Below are 21,199 nucleotides of genomic sequence, written 5' to 3'. Positions count from 1 at the left end.
GCTCCCTCCCTCAGACAATAAAAATTAATGTCTGAATCGGATCCTGAATCTGCACCAAAATGTACCACCCCCTGAATCAGAATGAAAAAGAAGAATAAAGAATACTGCATTAACTGTTTACTTAACAAAATATCCCCACCCCAGGTTATATTAATGTTTTAATAACGTAAGCCCTAATAATAGGCCTACACTTTAAAGTATGTGTGTATATAATGTATTTGTGTAAAACTGGTTACAGAGCTTACAGTACACCCCTAGGTCATCATCCTCGGCCTCCTTCTCCTGCAGTCATATCTCCCGTGGGTCAACCATGTGTGCTTTCCTCTGGTACGCCTACACCCCGTACCCTCACATCAAGCAACACAAGGTCACGCTCCAACTGTCATGATGATCTTCACGTGCACCCTCATGCACGCCTTCAAGTTCTCACTCAGGTAACGACGACACACGACCCCCTGGGTCGGATCCACCACACTCCTGGGTAGGGGCGTCCGTAACCAGTTTGTATATGTATGGGTGTGTATATGCATGATCAACTTACCTCACAGAATATCACTAACCCCTGGCCTCTCTTTATGCGATCACACCCAATGCTTCATCTCCCTCCTTCTGTCACCACTCCTCTCCTATGAAGCCTGCAAGCACCACCCACGAGTGCCAATATCCCATATGTGTGACACACATCTAGGCCTGTCCCCAGGGTATGGATATCTCTGGGGGTGTGTGTACGGAATGTTTGTTTGCACATAAATATTCATAACACAAATAATTTACATAGTTCATGATACACAACATTATTCTCCCCTCCCCCGGGATGAATTTGACATCCTTAATATAATATGAAAAATATGGGCCTACATGCATAAAAATATCAATATGTTTTTATTTAACATGTTTAAAGTTGACGGCACGGCGTGCGAGTATTTTATAATAATAAAATATCACATTAGCAGAAGGAAGATGATTTATTTTAAAGTCCTCCCAAAATTGCCATAAAATAATTAATTAACACGACAGAGCAATACATCCGTCCCTCTCAATCATGTTTGTCATGCTCAAAATTAGTTTTGCTCCTCCTCACTTCAACAATAATTATGATGTGCGACTTCATAATTATGCGCATGCGCAACATTTCAATCCTCCGAAAAATGGCGACTTTTCATTCTTCAAAATTTAGCTAAATAAAAATCAAAAATGATCAAAAAATATTTCCACGACCTCCTTCTGCCAATCCTACTTCCTATACCTTCGGTAATATTATCAAAATGATCGGTAAAATACATAGAACATGATTATTAAATAATAAATAGAATTTTGTATCGCCAAAAATATGAAATTTGATGTAAAATCCTGACATGACATTTGGAAAATGAGTACATGCAAGCGCCTACGCACAATAAGCAATCAAAATGATCACTGATACATGACTTCAAAAGATGCAATTTTAAAGCCTAAATTTCGATACTGACATTTCGAAAATGTTCCAAAATGATTCCCTAACATTCGACTTTCTGATCTATAACATTTTTATGACATAATTCATAATAAAACAGCGAAAATCACTAAATATACTTGCCGTCAACACAAAGATATACAGTCAAACCTCTCACCTGAATCAGAATGGCCCAAGCATCGCTTGCGCGAAAACCACGCCACAAGTCAACCAGCCAGAACCGGTTCTGAGTTGAACGCGTAATGATGATTGGTCATCATTTTCATAATTTTAATTGGTCGGCACATGCGCTCAGCCTATATATGAATCACAATTAGCGCTAATTTTAAAAACGCGAAATTTATACAATCAAGCAAGTTAGTGATTTTCAGAAAATACTATTTTACTCAATCCCGCTTCACTAGCATCCTCTATTTATGTCATTTTTCATTAGATATCCACGAAAAAACCTATTCCCAAAATTTTAGTTGATTCCGATTTTGCGTTCGCGAGTTACGCATGATTATGTGTATTACACTGCTCCATAGACAATGCGTTGTAATTTCGTTCTGGTGCACCAGAACGAAATTCAAATTTCACGATGTCTTTGCTAAACGAATTAATCTGCAAGAAATATTTGGTACATAAACATTATGTATCCAAAGGTTTCCAATGATATAAAAATCTCAACTTTTTTTGAGAAAAGTGGGGGGATGAGGCTGTGGATCACGAAATGCCCTTTTAATAGCATTATGTTAGAATGTTTCGCATTAAGTTATCAAAACATGTTTTTTGAATTTTATTAAAACGTTTTATACCCTTAATATAACATTTAAACGTTTTCTGTAAAACGTCTGTGTTTGCTGGATACACATACCTGTCACATTTCTGGACATCACAAGTTGAATTGATAAACGATAGCCATCAAAAACTCTAAACAAGTTTAAAGTATTATGTGATGTGCCATGAGTAATTTAATTTGATTATTTATCTCTGTTTACAAAATTAAGAGATATTCCATGAGACATTTGGGAAATCCCTTCTCATTCATCAATTTGATCAAAACAAATTGAATCATGTCTAATTTTGGATTGTTAGGGGAATCCCCGATATTGTAAAGTGAAAATGACATCATGTTGCGAAAAAGTGTCATAATGTGACAGAATGGTCTATTAACAGATCATGGGTTTTTTGATGAGTGCAAAAATGAGAAGCAAGTGAGTTTGGCAGAATATGAAGAGAGATTGTGGACTCTCTACATATGTGTGTTGGTCGTCATTGTGCTTCAAAATGAGGTACATTTTTTAAACCAGTGTGCATAGCCAATAATGTGCTATTTACAGCAACGAAGGAGATTTTGAGTGTATGAAAGACTTGCTGGAGTCTGGTTTATAAAACAAACAACACATCTGTCAATAAAGTGGAGCAGTGCAGAAAGAAGCCTGTTTCCCATAGGCGTAGATCCCGGGGGGATGGGGGGATTTATCCCCCCAATATTTTCCCAGGGGGGGATGCTCCATACAATCCCCCCCCCCCAATGTTGACGCCTGAATATGGGTTTCTGATCAAATTAACCTCATATTTGCCCATTTTAGCCCCAAAAGTGCAAATTTTCGCGCGCTTCGCGAGCATTTATTCCGCTTTTGCACCATATTTCATCAGTTTAGCTTCAAAATAGCACAATTTTTCGCTTCGCGCGCATTTGCACCATGAACTTATTCTGTCGCCAAAAAGTACTGCATTCATTATATTTCCAAAAATTTTCCAACCCCATCCCCCCAATGTCAAAAAGAAATCTACGCCACTGCTGTTTCCTGGAGAAAGAGAGTGATTGGTGAAAGAAACACCATTTTTGTAGATTGTCATCTGCGCAAGGAGTTAAGTGTTTGGAGAACGGCCAAGGAGTTAAGTGTTAATTTGGAGAACGGCGCAAGGAGTTAAGTGTTTGGAGAACTGCGCAACGGCACAAGGAGTTAAGGGGCGCAACACTAAATAAGCGTCCCATAGGATAACGTGTGATTTTGGCCTACTTCGAGCGCCATTCCTGGCGTCCCTGCAATACTTGGAAAAATAAATTTGGTATCAAATTAAAGCTCTGTTTCTGTAGATTCCAAAACGTTTGTCGGCATATATCGATGACCGTTGACTTTTTTCGCTATTTCGCGGTGCAAAAAATATGGCCTAAAAATATACTAAATTCACCACTCACATTTCAAAATCGGAAGTTGTCTTCATCCGCCACAGAGAATCGCTTTTGAGATAAAATGTCCGGTTTTTTCTGCATGTTATCATTGAAGACACTTGTCGAATTCATATGAGCTGATATTGAGTGATTTAAAGTGAACATGTCGGTAGATATGGTCGCTACAATCTCATACTCACTATGGACTATATTAGCCGAATTTCGTTCTTACATAAAATGCGTAGTGATTTAGTGTTGCGCCCCTTATAAGGATTTAAAAGTTTTCAAAATCCACATTTGTCACTTATTAATTAAATTAGAGAAAATTTGTAGCTCAACACCGAAAATTTCATGTCTCTGCGACATTTCGTTCAAGAGAAATGTTGTTTTAAAGATCAGTGCCGAAACACGGAAAATCGCATATTTCGACTTTTCCTCCAATATGCGAGAGTTTGCACAAAACTCACTAAACTAGTGACAGACAACAATTTAAGCACGTCTTTGAACCAAGTTTAATTTCATTTATAGATTATCTGTCTTGCCATTTTGTTTTGGAAAGCACTTGTTAATGAGTGTGAAGTATAAACACCCCCCCCTGTTTCAGCAGTAACAATTATGGTCTTTTTGCATAGGCCTACTGAATATACAGCAAAACGGCTTCATGCAGATTAACAATGCCTATTAACTTTAAAACCCATTTTTGAGCCTTTTTGAAGATTTTTGGATACAATTTCTAGACTTTTCAGGCGCCTGCTCGGTCAATAAAGCATTTTCCCAATAATAATTCATCAGGGTGACTTTTCGTAATCCTTGTTTATCATCATGATTGAAATAGAACACATTTCATGACGCGCATTTCTTATTTTACGCGAAAATGTAAAAAGAACGCGTTCATAAACGACGGCCGTTACAAGGGGCGCAACACTAAATAAGCGTCCCATAGGATAACGTGTGATTTTGGCCTACTTCGAGCGCCATTCCTGGCGTCCCTGCAATACTTGGAAAAATAAATTTGGTATCAAATTAAAGCTCTGTTTCTGTAGATTCCAAAACGTTTGTCGGCATATATCGATGACCGTTGACTTTTTTCGCTATTTCGCGGTGCAAAAAATATGGCCTAAAAATATACTAAATTCACCACTCACATTTCAAAATCGGAAGTTGTCTTCATCCGCCACAGAGAATCGCTTTTGAGATAAAATGTCCGGTTTTTTCTGCATGTTATCATTGAAGACACTTGTCGAATTCATATGAGCTGATATTGAGTGATTTAAAGTGAACATGTCGGTAGATATGGTCGCTACAATCTTATACTCACTATGGACTATATTAGCCGAATTTCGTTCTTACATAAAATGCGTAGTGATTTAGTGTTGCGCCCCCTTATAAGGATTTAAAAGTTTTCAAAATCCACATTTGTCACTTATTAATTAAATTAGAGAAAATTTGTAGCTCAACACCGAAAATTTCATGTCTCTGCGACATTTCGTTCAAGAGAAATGTTGTTTTAAAGATCAGTGCCGAAACACGGAAAATCGCATATTTCGACTTTTCCTCCAATATGCGAGAGTTTGCACAAAACTCACTAAACTAGTGACAGACAACAATTTAAGCACGTCTTTGAACCAAGTTTAATTTCATTTATAGATTATCTGTCTTGCCATTTTGTTTTGGAAAGCACTTGTTAATGAGTGTGAAGTATAAACACCCCCCCCTGTTTCAGCAGTAACAATTATGGTCTTTTTGCATAGGCCTACTGAATATGCAGCAAAACGGCTTCATGCAGATTAACAATGCCTATTAACTTTAAAACCCATTTTTGAGCCTTTTTGAAGATTTTTGGATACAATTTCTAGACTTTTCAGGCGCCTGCTCGCTCTCTAAATTCCAGGGACTTATTAGAAGGACAAAACCTTGAAAAGACTTAAAATTCAAATCTAATGGATTTAAATTTTACTCTAATAAAGATTTGAATTTTAAGTCTCTGAAAGGTTTTGTCATTATAACAAGTCACTTAGACTTATTTTTAAATCTTAGGAATTTAGAGAGCGGTCAATAAAGCATTTTTCCCAATAATAATTCATCAGGGTGACTTTTCGTAATCCTTGTTTATCATCATGATTGAAATAGAACACATTTCATGACGCGCATTTCTTATTTTACGCGAAGAATGTAAAAAGAACGCGTTCATAAACGACGGCCGTTACAAGGGGGCGCAACACTAAATAAGCGTCCCATAGGATAACGTGTGATTTTGGCCTACTTCGAGCGCCATTCCTGGCGTCCCTGCAATACTTGGAAAAATTAATTTGGTATCAAATTAAAGCTCTGTTTCTGTAGATTCCAAAACGTTTGTCGGCATATATCGATGACCGTTGACTTTTTTCGCTATTTCGGGGTGCAAAAATATGGCCTAAAAATGTACTAAATTCACCACTCACATTTCAAAATCGGAAGTTGTCTTCATCCGCCACAGAGAATCGCTTTTGAGATAAAATGTCCGGTTTTTTCTGCATGTTATCATTGAAGACACTTGTCGAATTCATATGAGCTGATATTGAGTGATTTAAAGTGAACATGTCGGTAGATATGGTCGCTACAATCTCATACTCACTATGCAATGCTATGGACTATATTAGCCGAATTTCGTTCTTACATAAAATGCGTAGTGATTTAGTGTTGCGCCCCCTTAAGCGTTTGGAGAACTGCGCAAGGAGTTAAGTGTTTGGAGCACGGCGCAAGGAGTTAAGTGTTTGGAGAACTGCGCAAGGAGTTTAGTATTAGGAGAACTACGCAAGGAGTTTAGTATTAGGAGAAGCAACACCATTTCTATTCGCAAAGAATTTATACGCAAGAGGATATATAAATGCAAGTGTACAATGGACTTCGCTAAACAGTGATTTTCGCACGATAAGTAAATAAGGAGATATACATCAGCCGTCCAGAACATTGCAATAGAACTCTATGATCACCAAGAAGAAGACTGCTTGTTAAGTACTGATTAGTTAAAACTGTGATTGTGTGATTTATTATATGTGCATTTGTTGTCATGTACCAATCTTACCAATCGTATCTTACATTCAATTAAAGACTTAGATTTTGTTAACTTAATCAAACAGTGTATTGTTGCACTTCGTGTGAATTTGGGTAAAAGGTGATTTTGGCCTTGAGTCACTAAGACTCGTAACAAATATTAATGGTGCTCGATGGGTTATACTTAAAAACATGTATGTTAAAAAGTATTAAGCGATATCAGCATTACAATTCGCAATGCACTGTGGGACAGTTTTGGTACGGTGAACTCTGATCTATCAAGATTGTTTCAATTATTAATTACTCCACTTATTATTGTTATCAAAAATATTTTAAATAACTAATCTATGAGATTACATTTGTTTTGATTTAGCAAATAATTTTTAAACAATATTTTGTAAGCACAAACAAATAAACAAACAAACAAAAACAGGATTCAGCTGCAGCAAGTGTCTATTATATTTTTGCACCACTTGAAGTTCAAAATTCAAAGTCGAGGTTCTTGTTTTGGCGACTGACGCCGGATTTGCACAATGTCCACAACTTCTATTGATTAGCTGGTATTATTGGAAACTGTATAAAAACGTTTTGCGACACTTCGACGAATTCTGGCCACAAACGTGAAGAAAATATCATCGCCTCCTAGGTCTTACACGGCTGAATGACGTCACAATCTCTTTCAATCCCTGGGCAACTCTGACAGATTTTTGGCATCTTTTCTCCCAGCGGCAGGTATGAGGTTTGCCCAGTATTCTTTGTTGGCCCTGAAATTGATGAATAAAAGGCATGGCATTGATATTTAAATTGCATGACTTCAAATTATATGAGCTGTTTTTAAATTCTTGTAAATATACTGCCCCCTCCCATTTTCAGCAAATTAATGTAATTTTATAGTGATCGAAACCCGGCGTTGTTATTAACATTGTTGATAAATTGAAATCGATGTGATGGAAAAACGATACTATTATTAACGATGCCCCTTTTTCAGCATCTGAATCTCAAAGCTAGTGTACAATGAAATGTCAATAACAATATAGTTCTCCAATGTTAATTACAATACAGTTTTTAGATGTTAATAACAACACAGTTTTTCAATGTTAATAACAATACAGTTCTTCAATGTTAATAAACCTCTTTGCTACAGAAAGTGTGCGGGATAGGCAGTCGAGGTTTTCTGTCGCTTAAACAAAACAGGATAGGTGGCGTCCACACCAAAAGACAAAGCATGCACTATCGAATTCTACGATTCTAATGAAGACTTCTAGGCGCGCAGTGCAAAAATTGTATCGTAAATAGCCATAGTGCCTTGTGATTAAAGAATTGTGTTTTAAACAAACACGTGTCTTACACCCATCAAAGACAGGTCTTTTGAAGTCAGCGGACACGAGAGCATGTGCTATTCCTCGAATCGTGTCTCACACTTCCAAAATGGAAGTCACACGATTGGAGCCCGTTTTGAGACACTTTTTCTATTTTGTATCTTCTGTGGTTGGACATTAAAAGTTGTAGCAGGAGCATGAATCTTAGATTTCCAAATAGAGACTTTTTAGCTCCAAATAAAGGTGTGTTTTGCTATTTGGTGGGCCAGTGCGCACGAAGCACGCACAATTGTGCAATTTTACCCTATTTGGGCCTAAAACACGGTGCTTTTCGTGCTAAAAAGAACGATGTACATTGCAATTATTGCTTCATTTTTTCATCTATTATGATTTTTAGGCAAAAATTGAGAGAGGCGTGTCACGGTCCTGTCACCTCCGCTTTGGCCCCCTATGCAAGACAGAATTGCTAAGATACAAGTTTTGCAGTGCAGGCATATATCGGTACCAACTACAATTCACCGCATGCACACTGTCGGTAATTTCAGAAATCTTTTGCAAAAAACCCGCGAGTCTATGCGCACATTGATACTGTGTGCATTGAACTGCGCACCAGCGATAACATGGGTTAAATCCGCAAAGGCTTTCGGGAAAAACCGAAATGATCTATTTAATAGAAAACATTACCTTGCTGCAACATATTCCATAACAGACACTTTCAAACCGTCAACACCGGGGCTCATGTCTGCCCCTGGTGGATTCTTGCCTCTCTCTTGGGCCAACTGTAGGCATAAAATAACGAAACAATATTTTTGTCATTACCTTTGTCGTACAACACCCGTAACACCAAAATTTAGACCTTCGACACCCAGACTCATATCTGCACCGGGAGGTCTCTGTCCTCTCTCTTTGGCTAACTGTATACAAAATCATGATATGATACAAATACAAAGCAAGCAAGCAAGCAAGCAAGCAAGCAAGCAAGCAAATAGCAAGAAAGAAACCCGAGTGAGGAAGAGTGAAAGGTAGAGAAATAATGAAAGAAAGAAAAACGAGATACGATTCAAGAATTCGAACCATTTATACAATAAGGTCTAATGGCACCCTGATAATAATTAAAACATTTGTAGCTTTTGTGACGAACTAGGATGACGATACAATTTTTGTTTGTTTGTTTTGTTGTTGTTGTTGTTGTTGGGTTTTTTTTGGTTTTTTTAATTGGGTCGTCATCCGACAACAGCAAAATTATATTCGGCTCACAGGAAGATGTTGCACAAACTGTAAAAAAGTCATAGTCTGAATTTATTGCGAGAAAAGAACAAGCAGAAAAATATCTTAGTAAGATCGTAGCCAGTGGTTATAGTATTAAAGCTTTGTTTTTTTATTATTTTTAAAGTATAATATAAATTAGGTAACAAACCAAAAGTTCGATGACGTCATATCACATTTCGTTGGGGGAAGGGATCAAAAAGTTCGAGTACGTTTGAAATAGCTATAAAATATCAGCCACAAATGCTGATCTTTCGGGTTGGAATTGTCAACATTCCACACTTATGTTTCAGGAGGGAGGGGTCAGCCTCCTAACGAAATGGACTTTCCTAGGATGTCATCGAATCTTTGGTTTGTTACCTTATGGTTAATATTGGGATAATACAAGAATTTCTTAGTAAGTGCGGATATAATGGCATAGGCCTACTCATGTCTGTAATACAACAAGCAAAACTACAAAACAATCAACTGGCATTTTCTTCAGAAGGGGGGTCCCAAATTTACAAAAAGTCGGCGTCAATAAAATTGCGACCCCCCTATTTCGGCAACAAAAAATTATGACCACACTACCGATACACCTTACCCCCTAAACAGGCTGAAATTGTATTGAAATTAGTCTTTTTTTTTAAATAAAATAAACCCACTATCTGTTGTCATCTTGTGACTCCCTACAATTTGGTCATCAAAAATGTTATGACCCCCTCTATTTTTCTTTCCAAAAATGTATGACCCCCAGTATATTTGGGACCCACCCCCTTCCGAAGAAAATGCCAGCCCCCTCATTAGTAGCCTACGTTCGAAATAGGTTTAACACACCTCCTCTGCCATTGCACGTATATGATATGGCTCAAATCCGCAGCAACCACCGATGTATCTGACTCCAAGCTCGTAGGCCTTCCTGGCAAATTTCTGCGCATCGAATCGATTGATCATCCTCGTCTCCATTGCTGGATTCAAATGGGGAAAAACAAAGTGTCAACGTGGGCTATTTATTTCATAGACATGTTAGGTGTGAACGTGTTACAATGGTTACGTTTGTGAAGGTTGTCATTCATCCATTTATGATTATTCATAATTTGGATTCTGTCATAAAAAAAAACATTCCTAAAAGTTTGACTCAAAATCAACGACCGCTGGCAACACTTTCTTGGCTAAGGTCGATGACCAATTGCCAATTAACACGATTAAGGGGGTACTACACCCCTCGACAAATTTGTGTCTATTTTTGCATTTTTCTCAAAAACTAATAACACAGTAGTAACAAAAGTTAGTACCGGTATATTATATGGGCAAGGAATCCAATTACTACACTGGAATCTCAGTGACCCAAGACAAGCGGTTCGTTATTTATGATAAGAAATAAGGTACCGCTAGGATGTACCTCATTTCCTATCATAATACTGAACCGCTTGTCTTGAGTCACTGAAATTCCAGTGTAGTAATTGGATTCCTTGCCCCAATAATATACATAAACTTTTGTTACCATTGTGATATTATTTTTTGAGAAAAATTCAAAAATAGTCACAAATTTACCACAGGGGTGTAGTACACCCTTAAGGATGAAATCAAAACTCGACCGGAGGTTGATCGCCGGTTCGGTTCCGTCCGGTTTCCTTTGTTTAGAATAATATAAACTGGACGTAACCCCCGGTCCACCGCCGGTCGAGTTTTGATTTCATCCCTTAATATATTTACTATGGTTATATATGGATAAATATTGTTGAGAATGATTCCTGAAATGACTTCAAAATACTGATATAATTGAGATTTTTTTTAAACGGTCAAAATTTTGTTCATTTTGTTTTAGACGATAAGGCGATTGGTTTAACTAAATTATTTTGTCTACAACAAGTGCCGACGCAATTGAGTTAAAATATTGAGCAAAAGTTGCCAAAAGTGGGCCCTGTTTTATGCCTTGAACATGTTTAGCTACGATATGGTATCTATAAACCTTGTTGTTCAGCATACTGCCGTTAACATAATCTTTTTTTTACATCATCTGTTGCCCATGTTATGAAAGTTATTATACTTAGTTCTCTTGATTAATAGGATGAACAAATTTTAATCTTTCCCCAGAGTAGCCAGTGCACATAAACGTTGAAAAAAACCCGCCAGTGCATCCGGCCGGATTCGAACCGGCGACCTTCGTAATTCTAGAACGATGCTCTAACCAACTGCGCTAAAGAGGCACGTTGGAGAAGAGCAGAATATATAAATCTATATACATAAGTATGAAAGTTGTTATAGGGCCTACTTAGTTCTCTGGGTTTAATTGGATGAACAAATTCTAATCCTTCCCCAGAGTAGCCAGTACCATGCACATAAGTTGAAAAAACCAGTACATCCGGCCGGATTCGAACCGGCGACCTTCTAGAACGATGCTCTAACCATGTTATTTCATCATATTTAAACACGTCAAACTTACCAAATGGGTAGTCAGGCAATGCTGCATACCCACTCAAGTTCGTTCCGATTTCTTCTGTATGGAAACCTACAGGTTGTGCGATAAGGTGTGCCTTCAGTCCAGCCCCATCCAAACCTGCCTTCATTAATGCCATGGTTTCAAGGCACATGTTTGGTTCATAGCAACAGTTGACACCAACAACGTCTGCACCTGTTATACAAATAATACAGCTCGCTAAACATATAGAAGGTACGTTCGCTGTGTCGAAGGCCCGGGGAGGGGGAATTCGAATATGAAAATGAGGTATACCTATCCTTTCTGGAGTCGGGGTCTATATCGAAAAAAGGGGGTCATTCAGTGTGGGCTCCCAAGGGTCATAGGTCTATGGTGTGGGGACCGCTAAAAATGGGTGTCATTGACAAGCAGTTGAAAATAACCTTCTGGGCAAAAATGAACAAAATTTGGCGAACACTTGCAATATGAAGTCTACTCCAGCTCCAATCCTCGAAGAAAAGGTGGAAGGGGAAAAAAGAGGGATCGTGAAAAGAAACAATTGTTCAGAACAGCAGACTAACTGAGATATGTGCAAACGTAGTAGCCATCGTCAGGTGCCAGGTATAATCTATAAGCTTACCTGCTTTGGCCATCCTTACTGCACAATCTCCAGGTTTGACATCCTTCCAGTCTCCACGAGTGCATATTCTCATCGTACATGCCACAGGTTTCTTCAATTCTTTCATTACTTCAATTGCCCACTCAGCTTCCTCAACACTTGCAAAGAACTACAGAGACATAAAAAAATACAGGCGGCGGATGACATGATCGAGCCGGCAACTTGTGAAACCGCCCGGCCGTATGGCATTTTCCAATTTAGTCGGTTAGTTTTGTGGGGTTCATTATCGAACCCCAACGGTTTTAGCATGTATTTATATTATTTCATGTTATTTATCAACATAGCCCTATTTGTTTGTGATATTTCAAGCGTTTTAAAATTTCAAAATAATCCCATTCAATTACACGGTTGACGATGAAAATTTACTGAATTTAGAGAATGCAATGCGGCCACCACCTGAAAAAATATGTGCTTGTAAACCATAGCCAATATCATTTTAAAATTCAAACCCGATTCGTCCTGCCCCACAGGTGTGTTGACACCTTACACTAAGAAAAAGAGTATTATGCAATACTGTGACTAACACATGCGATACATGGTTGGGCAGTTTTTCGTGCATGTTGGACAAATCCAAACCGCCCAACGTTGTAGAATTTACCTTCGTTCCACCCAACTTTTCATCAATCATGCCTTTCCCAACGCTGGGCTTTGATCGAGGTCATAAAAATAATTCCACATGTGTTGAATATTATTTGAACAACAAATTAATAAAAGACATCTTCAATCAATTTTTTGCAGTATACACGCTCAGAAGATATTCTATAGATTCTGGTAGCAGTGTTTTATCAAAAAGAAAAGAGGGTGAGTTACTTTTCGTGTGCAGCCGGATAATGGAAAGACAACATTAGTAACCCTAGTCATGCTAGTATATGATCACTGATACGGAAGGAGGAGAATGACGAGGAGGAGGGAGAGGAAAAGGGTGAAGAAATAGATAAAAAACGGAGAAGAAGAAAAAATAAAATAAGCATGTAAGAACAAGGGGAAGGAGAAAAAGGAGGAGGAGAAGTAGAAAACAAGAAGGAAGTTGGTGAGGAGACGTAAAAGAGAGAGAATTAGAAGAGGTGAAGTATAGATGAAGAAGTAAGACAAAGAATTAAAAATTACCTCTCCAATTAAAAAATCTACATCTTTTTCACGAAAGACTTTACACTGTTTGCGGAATTCCTCTTGTACGAATTCTTTTCCTTTTCCTTCTCGGTAGCTAGGAACAGGTGATAGACCACCGGCTACTAATGCATCTCCTTCATTGGCTACTTCTCTCGCTAGATCGCAGGCAGCATCGTTGATCTCTATACTCTTCAATTAGAATGAAATTATATGAGAAAATTTTATTGGCAATATTGTTTTAAAAACAATAACATACAGATAATTAATTTTTTGTGTAAATGAATTTCTAGGTTATTTTGTGTAGCAGAGCACATACCTCGTCTGCAAGCATATAGTTTTTGATGAACGCTAAATTTTTTTTAATTAATACCAATACATGCGTAAATATGCCAATGCAATAGATTGGTCTTACAATAATACTTGTTTGTATATGCTTGGGTCTGTAATTTATTTGCCCAAACTCCATAATGGCGCCTGGATTAATTGAGCTTTCATCAGAAGCACTCTATATGTTTGTAGGCGAGGTTTTACGGTATTCCATTCCATGGATTCCGTTAAGGGATGGGGTATGAACGTTTGAACAGTATTTATTGTGGGACATTAGAGCACATCAGACATATCGAATTGCATTCTGAATATATGTACGAAGAATGTCCTTCCGATATCAAATGATTTTGGTTTTATGAAATTCGCAATGTATACACATTTTATGGCAAATGATTAAAAATTTATATTTTTGATATTTAACAGTACTTGATCTCGAAGTAAACTTTATAAATCTGATAATTTATACTAAAAGTGTATGTAGGTGGGATGAAAATCCGACGATCAATTGAACATTTTGACCTTTCGTATTGAAGATATATTTTTACCCAAAACACCAAAAAAAATTAGGTCTTTTGGTAAAAAATCCATATCTTCAATATGGAAGGTCAAAATTTTCAATTGGTCGTCGGCTTTTCCTCCCAGCTACATACACTTTAAGAATATATCATTAGATTTATAAAATTTACTTCGTGGACTGTTATATATCTAAAATGTGAAAAATATCAAATGCAGTTCCTTCCAAGTGTGATCAACAGGTCCTTTTTCATTATCATCCTTATCGCGCACCACTTCCTCATCTTATTATCTATTTCATAATCTGACGGCGTTTTCTTTGTTAAGGGTAGACGAGGTGTTGTTGGTCGAGCAGCCAAAAAAATCTTCATTATCTAAATCAATATACTATTGAAAAATAATACTTGCTCGATATAATAGGCTTAGGCCTACTAGCTTATCGCTCGCTTCTAATTTTTGATACTGTGCAATAATGCTTATGTTTAATGCTTTAACTTTTGGTTTAAAGTTAAAATGTTTGCATTCATTATTCGTGACAATATTTAAGCAACATTTTGTCAGAGAAAACTTTGATTCTTTATGTTGTGCCATATGTTATATTTTATCTTTCCAAACATCATGAACATGCCAAAAATTATTTTAGCCAAGAATGACAATGATAGTTAATCATAGTGCTACAGCATTCATCATGTGCATGATTTTTGATAGCGCGCAATATAGAAAAAAGATAGTTCAAAATAATACCGAGCATCATCATGTAAGCTTTCGTTTTTTTATATCGTGCAATATTTTCACACTTGAAAAAAACATAATAAAATATTTTGCGATAAAAAGATGTTTAAGGGGTGGGGTATGAACGTTTGGACAGTATTTATTGTGGGACATTAGAGCACATCAGACATATATCGAATTGCATTCTGAATACGAAGAATGTCCTTCTGATATCAAATAATTTTGATTTTTTGAAATTCGCAATGTAATACACATTTTATGGCAAATGATTAAAAATTGATATTTTTGATATTTAACAGTACTTGATCTCGAAGTAAACTTTATAAATCTGATAATTTATACTAAAAGTGTATGTAGGTGGGATGAAAATCCGACGATCAATTGAACATTTTGACCTTTCGTATTGAAGATATGGATTTTTTTCCCAAAACACCAAAACAAATTAGGTCTTTTTGGTAAAAAATCCATATCTTCAATATGGAAGGTCAAAATTTTCAATTGGTCGTCGGCTTTTCCTCCCAGCTACATACACTTTAAGAATATATCATTAGATTTATAAAATGCAATTCGATATGTCTGATGTGCTCTCATGTCCCACAAAAATACTGTCGAAACGATCAAAACGCTCATTCCAGATCCCTTCCTGTGTGTGTGTGTTGAACACTGAAGAAGTTGAACCTTATCCTAACAAAAGCTTGGCTTAAACGGCGAACCCTTCAAACCTTCAATCTGTAGGCCTATTATGAATTCTCGTCGTAAAAAGCCTGGAAAGCCTGTACAGTGTGTCCCAGAAAAAAATGTCCGTGTGAATTAATTTGGAGATAAGTAGAGAAATATGCATCGGAATCATAAAAGTAAAAAGCAGCACGTAGATCATTTTAGTTTGCATCATATGTAAATTTTAAGGTTAGCAGCTATTTTACACTGTTGCGATTTGGTAGTTCACGGCATCTTGCGAATGGTAGTGAGCTTTGGCAAAAATTGCATTGATCATTTCATAGCAAGCGTGTAGAAGAATTCAAACATCACAGATATTCTTTTGTAGGTCCTGTGGTTCTTGAGTTATGTTGTATAAAGTGGGCTGAAACAACAACACTTTTGTAAAACGTATACATATAACTCATTAACAACTTGAATAAATCAAGCAGGTTTCAAAGTATATGATTTGTAAAATGAACTTTTGCAAAACATTATACAATAATATATTGATTTAGATAAAGAAAATCGATTGACTGGTTGCGAAGAAATGAGCGATTTCACAATGCGCATGCCAATGCAGTTTCTTCCAAGTGTGATCAACAGGTCCTTTTACATTATCATCATTTATCGCGCACCACTTCCTCATCTTGTTATCTATTTCATAATCTGACGGCGTTTTCTTTGTTAAGGGTAGACGAGGTGTTGTTGGTCGAGCAGCCAAACAAAAATCGATTTTCATTATCTAAATCAATATACTATTGAAAAATAATACTTGCTCGATATAATAGGCTTAGGCCTATTAGCTTATCGCTCGCTTCTAATTTTTGATACTGTGCAATAATAATAATTGGTTTAAAGGTAAAATGTTTGCATTCATTATTCGTGACAAATGACAATATTTAAGCAACATTTTGTCAGAGAAAACTTTGATTCTTTATGTTGTGCCATATGTTATATTTTATCTTTCCAAACATGCCAAAAATTATTTTAGCCAAGAATGACAATGTCAGATCATAGTGCTACAGCTTTCATCATGTGCATGATTTTTGATAGCGTGCAATAGGCCTATAGAAAAAAGATAGTTCAAATACCGAGCATCAGAGGATGATTTAAAGAAGCCCCATCATGCACTGCAAACGTGTTATCACTAGAGTTTCAACTGCCACTTTACTTTTCAAATCCCATTGAATTCTGTTGTTTAAGAATTGTGCGTGTGTCATTATTACTTGGTCGATTTCAGAACAAAAGTGATGTAGGCCTATGCATAAAGGATAATTCACACCTTCTGTAGGTAACATAAAATGTGAAATCGACTAGCATTTTGAATGCGTTTTTATTGTAAATATATCAGTCCAAATTCAAATTTAACCATGCCATTTAACGCAAGTCAACACAGTGGCGTGGTGGGAAGTGCTTAAATCATGCTCTGACCGAGCATTATCATGTAAGCTTTCGTTTTTTATATCGTGCAATATTTTCACACTTGAAAAAAACATAATAAAATATTTTGCGATAAAAAGATGTTTAAGAAGAACGAAAAAAAAAAAGAGAAAAAAGAATTTCACCACACAAAATATTAGCCTTTTGGCATGTTTACCCACTAGTGTGCATTGCGTTGAGTGCTATTTCTTTCAAACTTGGAGCTACTTGGAATTAAGTGAATTTCTTCGCTTGTAAAATTAGCATGATTAGCGTATAAGATCCAGAATATGGGTTACACGTTGCTTTTTACATTTGTTTTGATTCAAATGCCTATATATTTTCTCAACTTATGTCCAAATTCACCTGGTAACCTTTTCTGGGACACACTGTACATCAGATTCAGCGCACATGGATCCCCGATGATCCCTCGTAACACAGTTTTCTGAAAGAACTGTATGTTGTTAAACGTGACATTTAACATGTTTAAACAATAGCTGTGTTTAAAGTAAAATTTTGTTGCTGTGTCATGCCTGCCATAGGAGCATTTTTCTGCTAGTATTTTAATGCCGTAACAAAACGGAACGCCCGGAATTCTTATGTTATTTCGAAAACTGATACCTCCGTTTTTAATTAAAGCAATTTGAAAATGTTCAAATTTTAATAATTATGGGCAAAACTAACAGTCTTGTTGCCCTTTGGCTGTTTCATTTGAAATCTATAGATATATAAAATATTCCACAGAGGGAGCATGCTTTTTAAATAGAATTAACAATATGGTTCATCAATTTTAAAACACACATAGCCTACCTGTATTTGGCTTTGCCTTTATCTTAATTCTACAATGGAAGTTATGCAATTGCCTTTTCTATTTGAAATCCATACTCCCTCTACCATCTAAATGTAAAAGAGTGAAAAACTCACTCTCCAACAGAGTGATTCACTTATAAAACCACTCAAAAAAGAGTGAAATGTGTTTTTAAACGACTGAATTTTAACTCTTTCAAGGAGTTAAATGAAGGACAACTCTAAAAACGTGTTGCCCTTCATTTAAGTCCTTGAACGAGTTGAAATTCACACTTTTTCGAGTGGTTTGCACTCTTCATGAGTGGTTAAAGTTTTAAAAAACCATTTCACTCTTTTTTGAGTGGTTTTATAAGTGCATCACTCTTTTGGGGATTGGTTTTTCACCCTTTAACATTATGGAATACTTTGTCTAAATTATCCACAGGGTGAGTGTGTATTTTAAATGGAAGAGCCAACTTCCAGCTCCAAATTGCCAATTATGTAATCGTTAATAATATAGTGGTTTAGTATTAAGTTGTTGGTGTATTTTTATATTTCCTACCGTTAGGGCATGACTCCTGTGCTTATCTTCTGATACACCCTGGAACTGTAGTTTATCATCAGAACTATAGAATGTAAATGTTTGCATCACGTCTGATCCGGCTCGCAAATATTCACGATGAAGCTGACGAACTAAAATGATAACATGATAATCTTGATAAATAGGCCTATGGTAACGTACAATATATAGGCCTATGTGTAAACGGGGGATGCATTTTGGAAATGGTCTGCCAAAAATCGCTTTCCCCCCTACCTTTCGACGTGCCGAAATAAATTTCACCCCCAGAAATTGTCTATAATAATCATGAAATTTTCTATAGGGCCTAATCATGTCGCAACGCACGAGCAAGACATTCTTCGGCCCCCATATAATTCTCCCCAGGGGAACACATATTAGATATTGCAACATCCATACATTTAAAGATTGAAATGTATCATATTCTTGCAAAACGTGTTAGAGAGGAAGGAAGAACGAACGAACGAACGAACGAACGACCGAACGAAAGAAGGAAATGAAGAAAGAAAGAAAGAATTGAAGAAAGAAAGAAAGAAATGAAGAAAGAAAGAAAGAAATGAAGAAAGAAAGAAAGAATGAACGAACGAACGAACGAACGAAAGAAAGAAAGAACGAAAGAACGAAACACTAACTATTAAACTAACTAACCAACCAACCAACCAACCAACCAACCAACCAACCAACCAACCAACCAACCAACCAACCAACCAACTAACAATAAATAAATAAATAAATAAATAACCTGCGTCTGGATATAAAACTGCTGCTTCTGGTGTGAATGGGCCAGCTGCAACATATCCTCGTTTCTCCATAGTGAATACAAAGCTTCCATCTCCAATAACTAAGCCGCTTTCTAACCGTTCAAGTAGATTTTTCTTGCTCGCCTGAACAAAAAATGAGAGAAAATTATTAATGCAATGAACGTATAACAAACAGTGTGGAACCCCAAAATGAGTTGGTTTGCCAACTCTCCCCCAAGAAATTTTCACTGTGACCCCCTAAAAATAACCCCAACCCCCAGAGAATTTTTTTCTCGCTTCGCGCGCAATTATCAAGGTGGCAGGGGCCAAATGATACACTGTAAATTGGCCAGAACACATGGAACGCGTTCATTAATGTAACGGGTTTTTAACACATGACACGTGTTCAACTTATTTAGAGAACATTAGTGTGAACACCTGTTCATAAGATATAGTTGAACACATGGCACATGTGTAATAAGTGTTCTAAAATATTTCAGAACATCGGTGTTCAAACTACAAGAACACCGGTGTTCAAATGAAACAAAGAAAGACATAACGTGTCAAGTGTTCAAAAGGTGTTACATATATGTGTTCTAAGTTTTGAAAATGTTGTCTTATTTTTCAAAATCAAATATTAATGTAACAATGTTTCCTTTTTGTGATAGTGCTAGGTATTAAGGGCAAATTTTAGTGTGGATATGCAGACATATTTTCATAACTAATCTTGGAAACAGAGACAGAACACTACCGGTATAGTGTCAAGTGTTCTATGACTTTTACAGTGTATATAGTGTTTGCCTTCTTATCAGATCTTTATTAGCAAGATTACCATGATACGCCACTGAACATGTAAAGACCCACTCAAAAAAAAAAAAAAAAAGAAAGGCCCCCTGATGTCATAACAAATGTTAAATTCTTCACGTCTTTTTGTTTTTCTTCTTTTTCTTGTATCTAGGCCAATGATGCAATGCTATTATTTCTGATCATTTGCCTGCGCGCTGTTCAAAAGCCTTCATTTTTTAAAATGCCACATATCATTGCTCAAGCACCGTGCAGTCTAGTATAACAAGAATCTTAACCATGCTCCAATCCCGGCCTCCTTAAGACATGTGCTGAGCTATTATTATAATTATACGGTACTACTAGTGCCGTCTTACCTGCATCCGGATGACTCGGTAATGCTATATAATATGGGACGGGAGCAACACGAGTTCTGCAATGTAACTATGTACATCTCAAGAAAACATACGAAGGATTTATAATGCCTGATGCTCGATCGCGTTATGCTGTAAGTGTATGAATTCATGCTTACCATTTTTAGAGCCTGCAAATTGAGACCTCCAAAACGATGAAATCAATCAGAGCACGGATGTGAGAGTTGCTGAAATAGGCCCTACAGCGGGCAGAAAAAGCTCAGAAAGGCTGAAGAACCGTATGTTTGAACCCCGGGGTTTTGGTCTGCATTCAGGTTTTAGTACATTGCACCCGATATTGCACAACAGGAGCACGCCTCCAGATCAATGAATGCGATATCGTGCCACTTTTGCCGATGTTTACTCATGACAGCTCATGAACTTTGACAAGCTATAGTGTATCCCAAAATAAATACCTAGCACAAACACCTAGTTTTGATATGAAATCTAGTATAGTGTGTCCCAATAAAGCTCCAATAAAAACAGATATGCCCTACTGGCAATTCCAAGCAAGCTCACCCAAATTGTCAAAATTTAAATCTCATGTCAACATGTCAAGGATGTGATTTTGGTCTCATATTGTAGTATAAGGCTATATTTTCTGAAAAGATACGGTTTTTTTTCTGAAGAAATGATATGATGTTCATTGTTAGAAAAATACCTGGGAAAAACATCCTAATATGCATACATTTGTAAATTCTTGACTGGTAAAAGCAGCCAAACGAAAACACAGCAGCTGCTATGTAGGCCTGCTGTATTAAAAATGTTGGGAAAAAAATGATGCATTTGAA

The 21,199-nt window shown here is 36.8% G+C and overlaps 1 protein-coding gene across 2 annotated transcripts; it reads right to left on the bottom strand.

Annotated features, from left to right (window-relative positions):
- Window positions 1-6,309: 6,309 nt before the first annotated feature.
- On the bottom strand, window positions 6,310-20,794 carry LOC140166390 (betaine--homocysteine S-methyltransferase 1-like). Of its 2 annotated transcripts, none has more exons than XM_072189843.1 (9): window positions 20,528-20,794; window positions 19,215-19,356; window positions 18,458-18,588; window positions 13,417-13,608; window positions 12,271-12,418; window positions 11,658-11,846; window positions 10,049-10,179; window positions 8,651-8,745; window positions 6,310-7,411 (listed from the first exon to the last, which is right to left on the bottom strand). In XM_072189843.1, exons 1-9 carry the CDS (start codon window positions 20,528-20,530, stop codon window positions 7,327-7,329), a joined length of 1,116 nt encoding a protein of 371 aa, XP_072045944.1. In that variant the 5' UTR covers window positions 20,531-20,794; the 3' UTR covers window positions 6,310-7,326. The 2 variants fall into 2 exon arrangements, with proteins under 2 accessions (XP_072045944.1, XP_072045943.1); XM_072189842.1 differs by lacking the exon at window positions 20,528-20,794 and adding an exon at window positions 20,373-20,479.
- Window positions 20,795-21,199: the final 405 nt, after the last annotated feature.

Source organism: Amphiura filiformis, chromosome 12, assembly GCF_039555335.1.
Source record: "Amphiura filiformis chromosome 12, Afil_fr2py, whole genome shotgun sequence".
NCBI classification, from domain to species: Eukaryota; Metazoa; Echinodermata; class Ophiuroidea; order Amphilepidida; family Amphiuridae; genus Amphiura; species Amphiura filiformis.
Note: the sequence above shows the minus strand (reverse complement) of the source record. Positions and strands in the feature narration are given on the sequence as shown.

What these genes read in the sequence shown, in the direction of transcription:
- LOC140166390 (XM_072189842.1), bottom strand. An exon ending in AGTAAGGATGGCCAAAGCAG is followed by an intron (nt 11,847 to 12,270) that starts GTAAGCTTATAG and finishes TTTGTATAACAG; the next exon opens with GTGCAGACGTTGTTGGTGTC. An exon ending in ATTGCCTGACTACCCATTTG is followed by an intron (nt 10,180 to 11,657) that starts GTAAGTTTGACG and finishes ATTTGAATCCAG; the next exon opens with CAATGGAGACGAGGATGATC.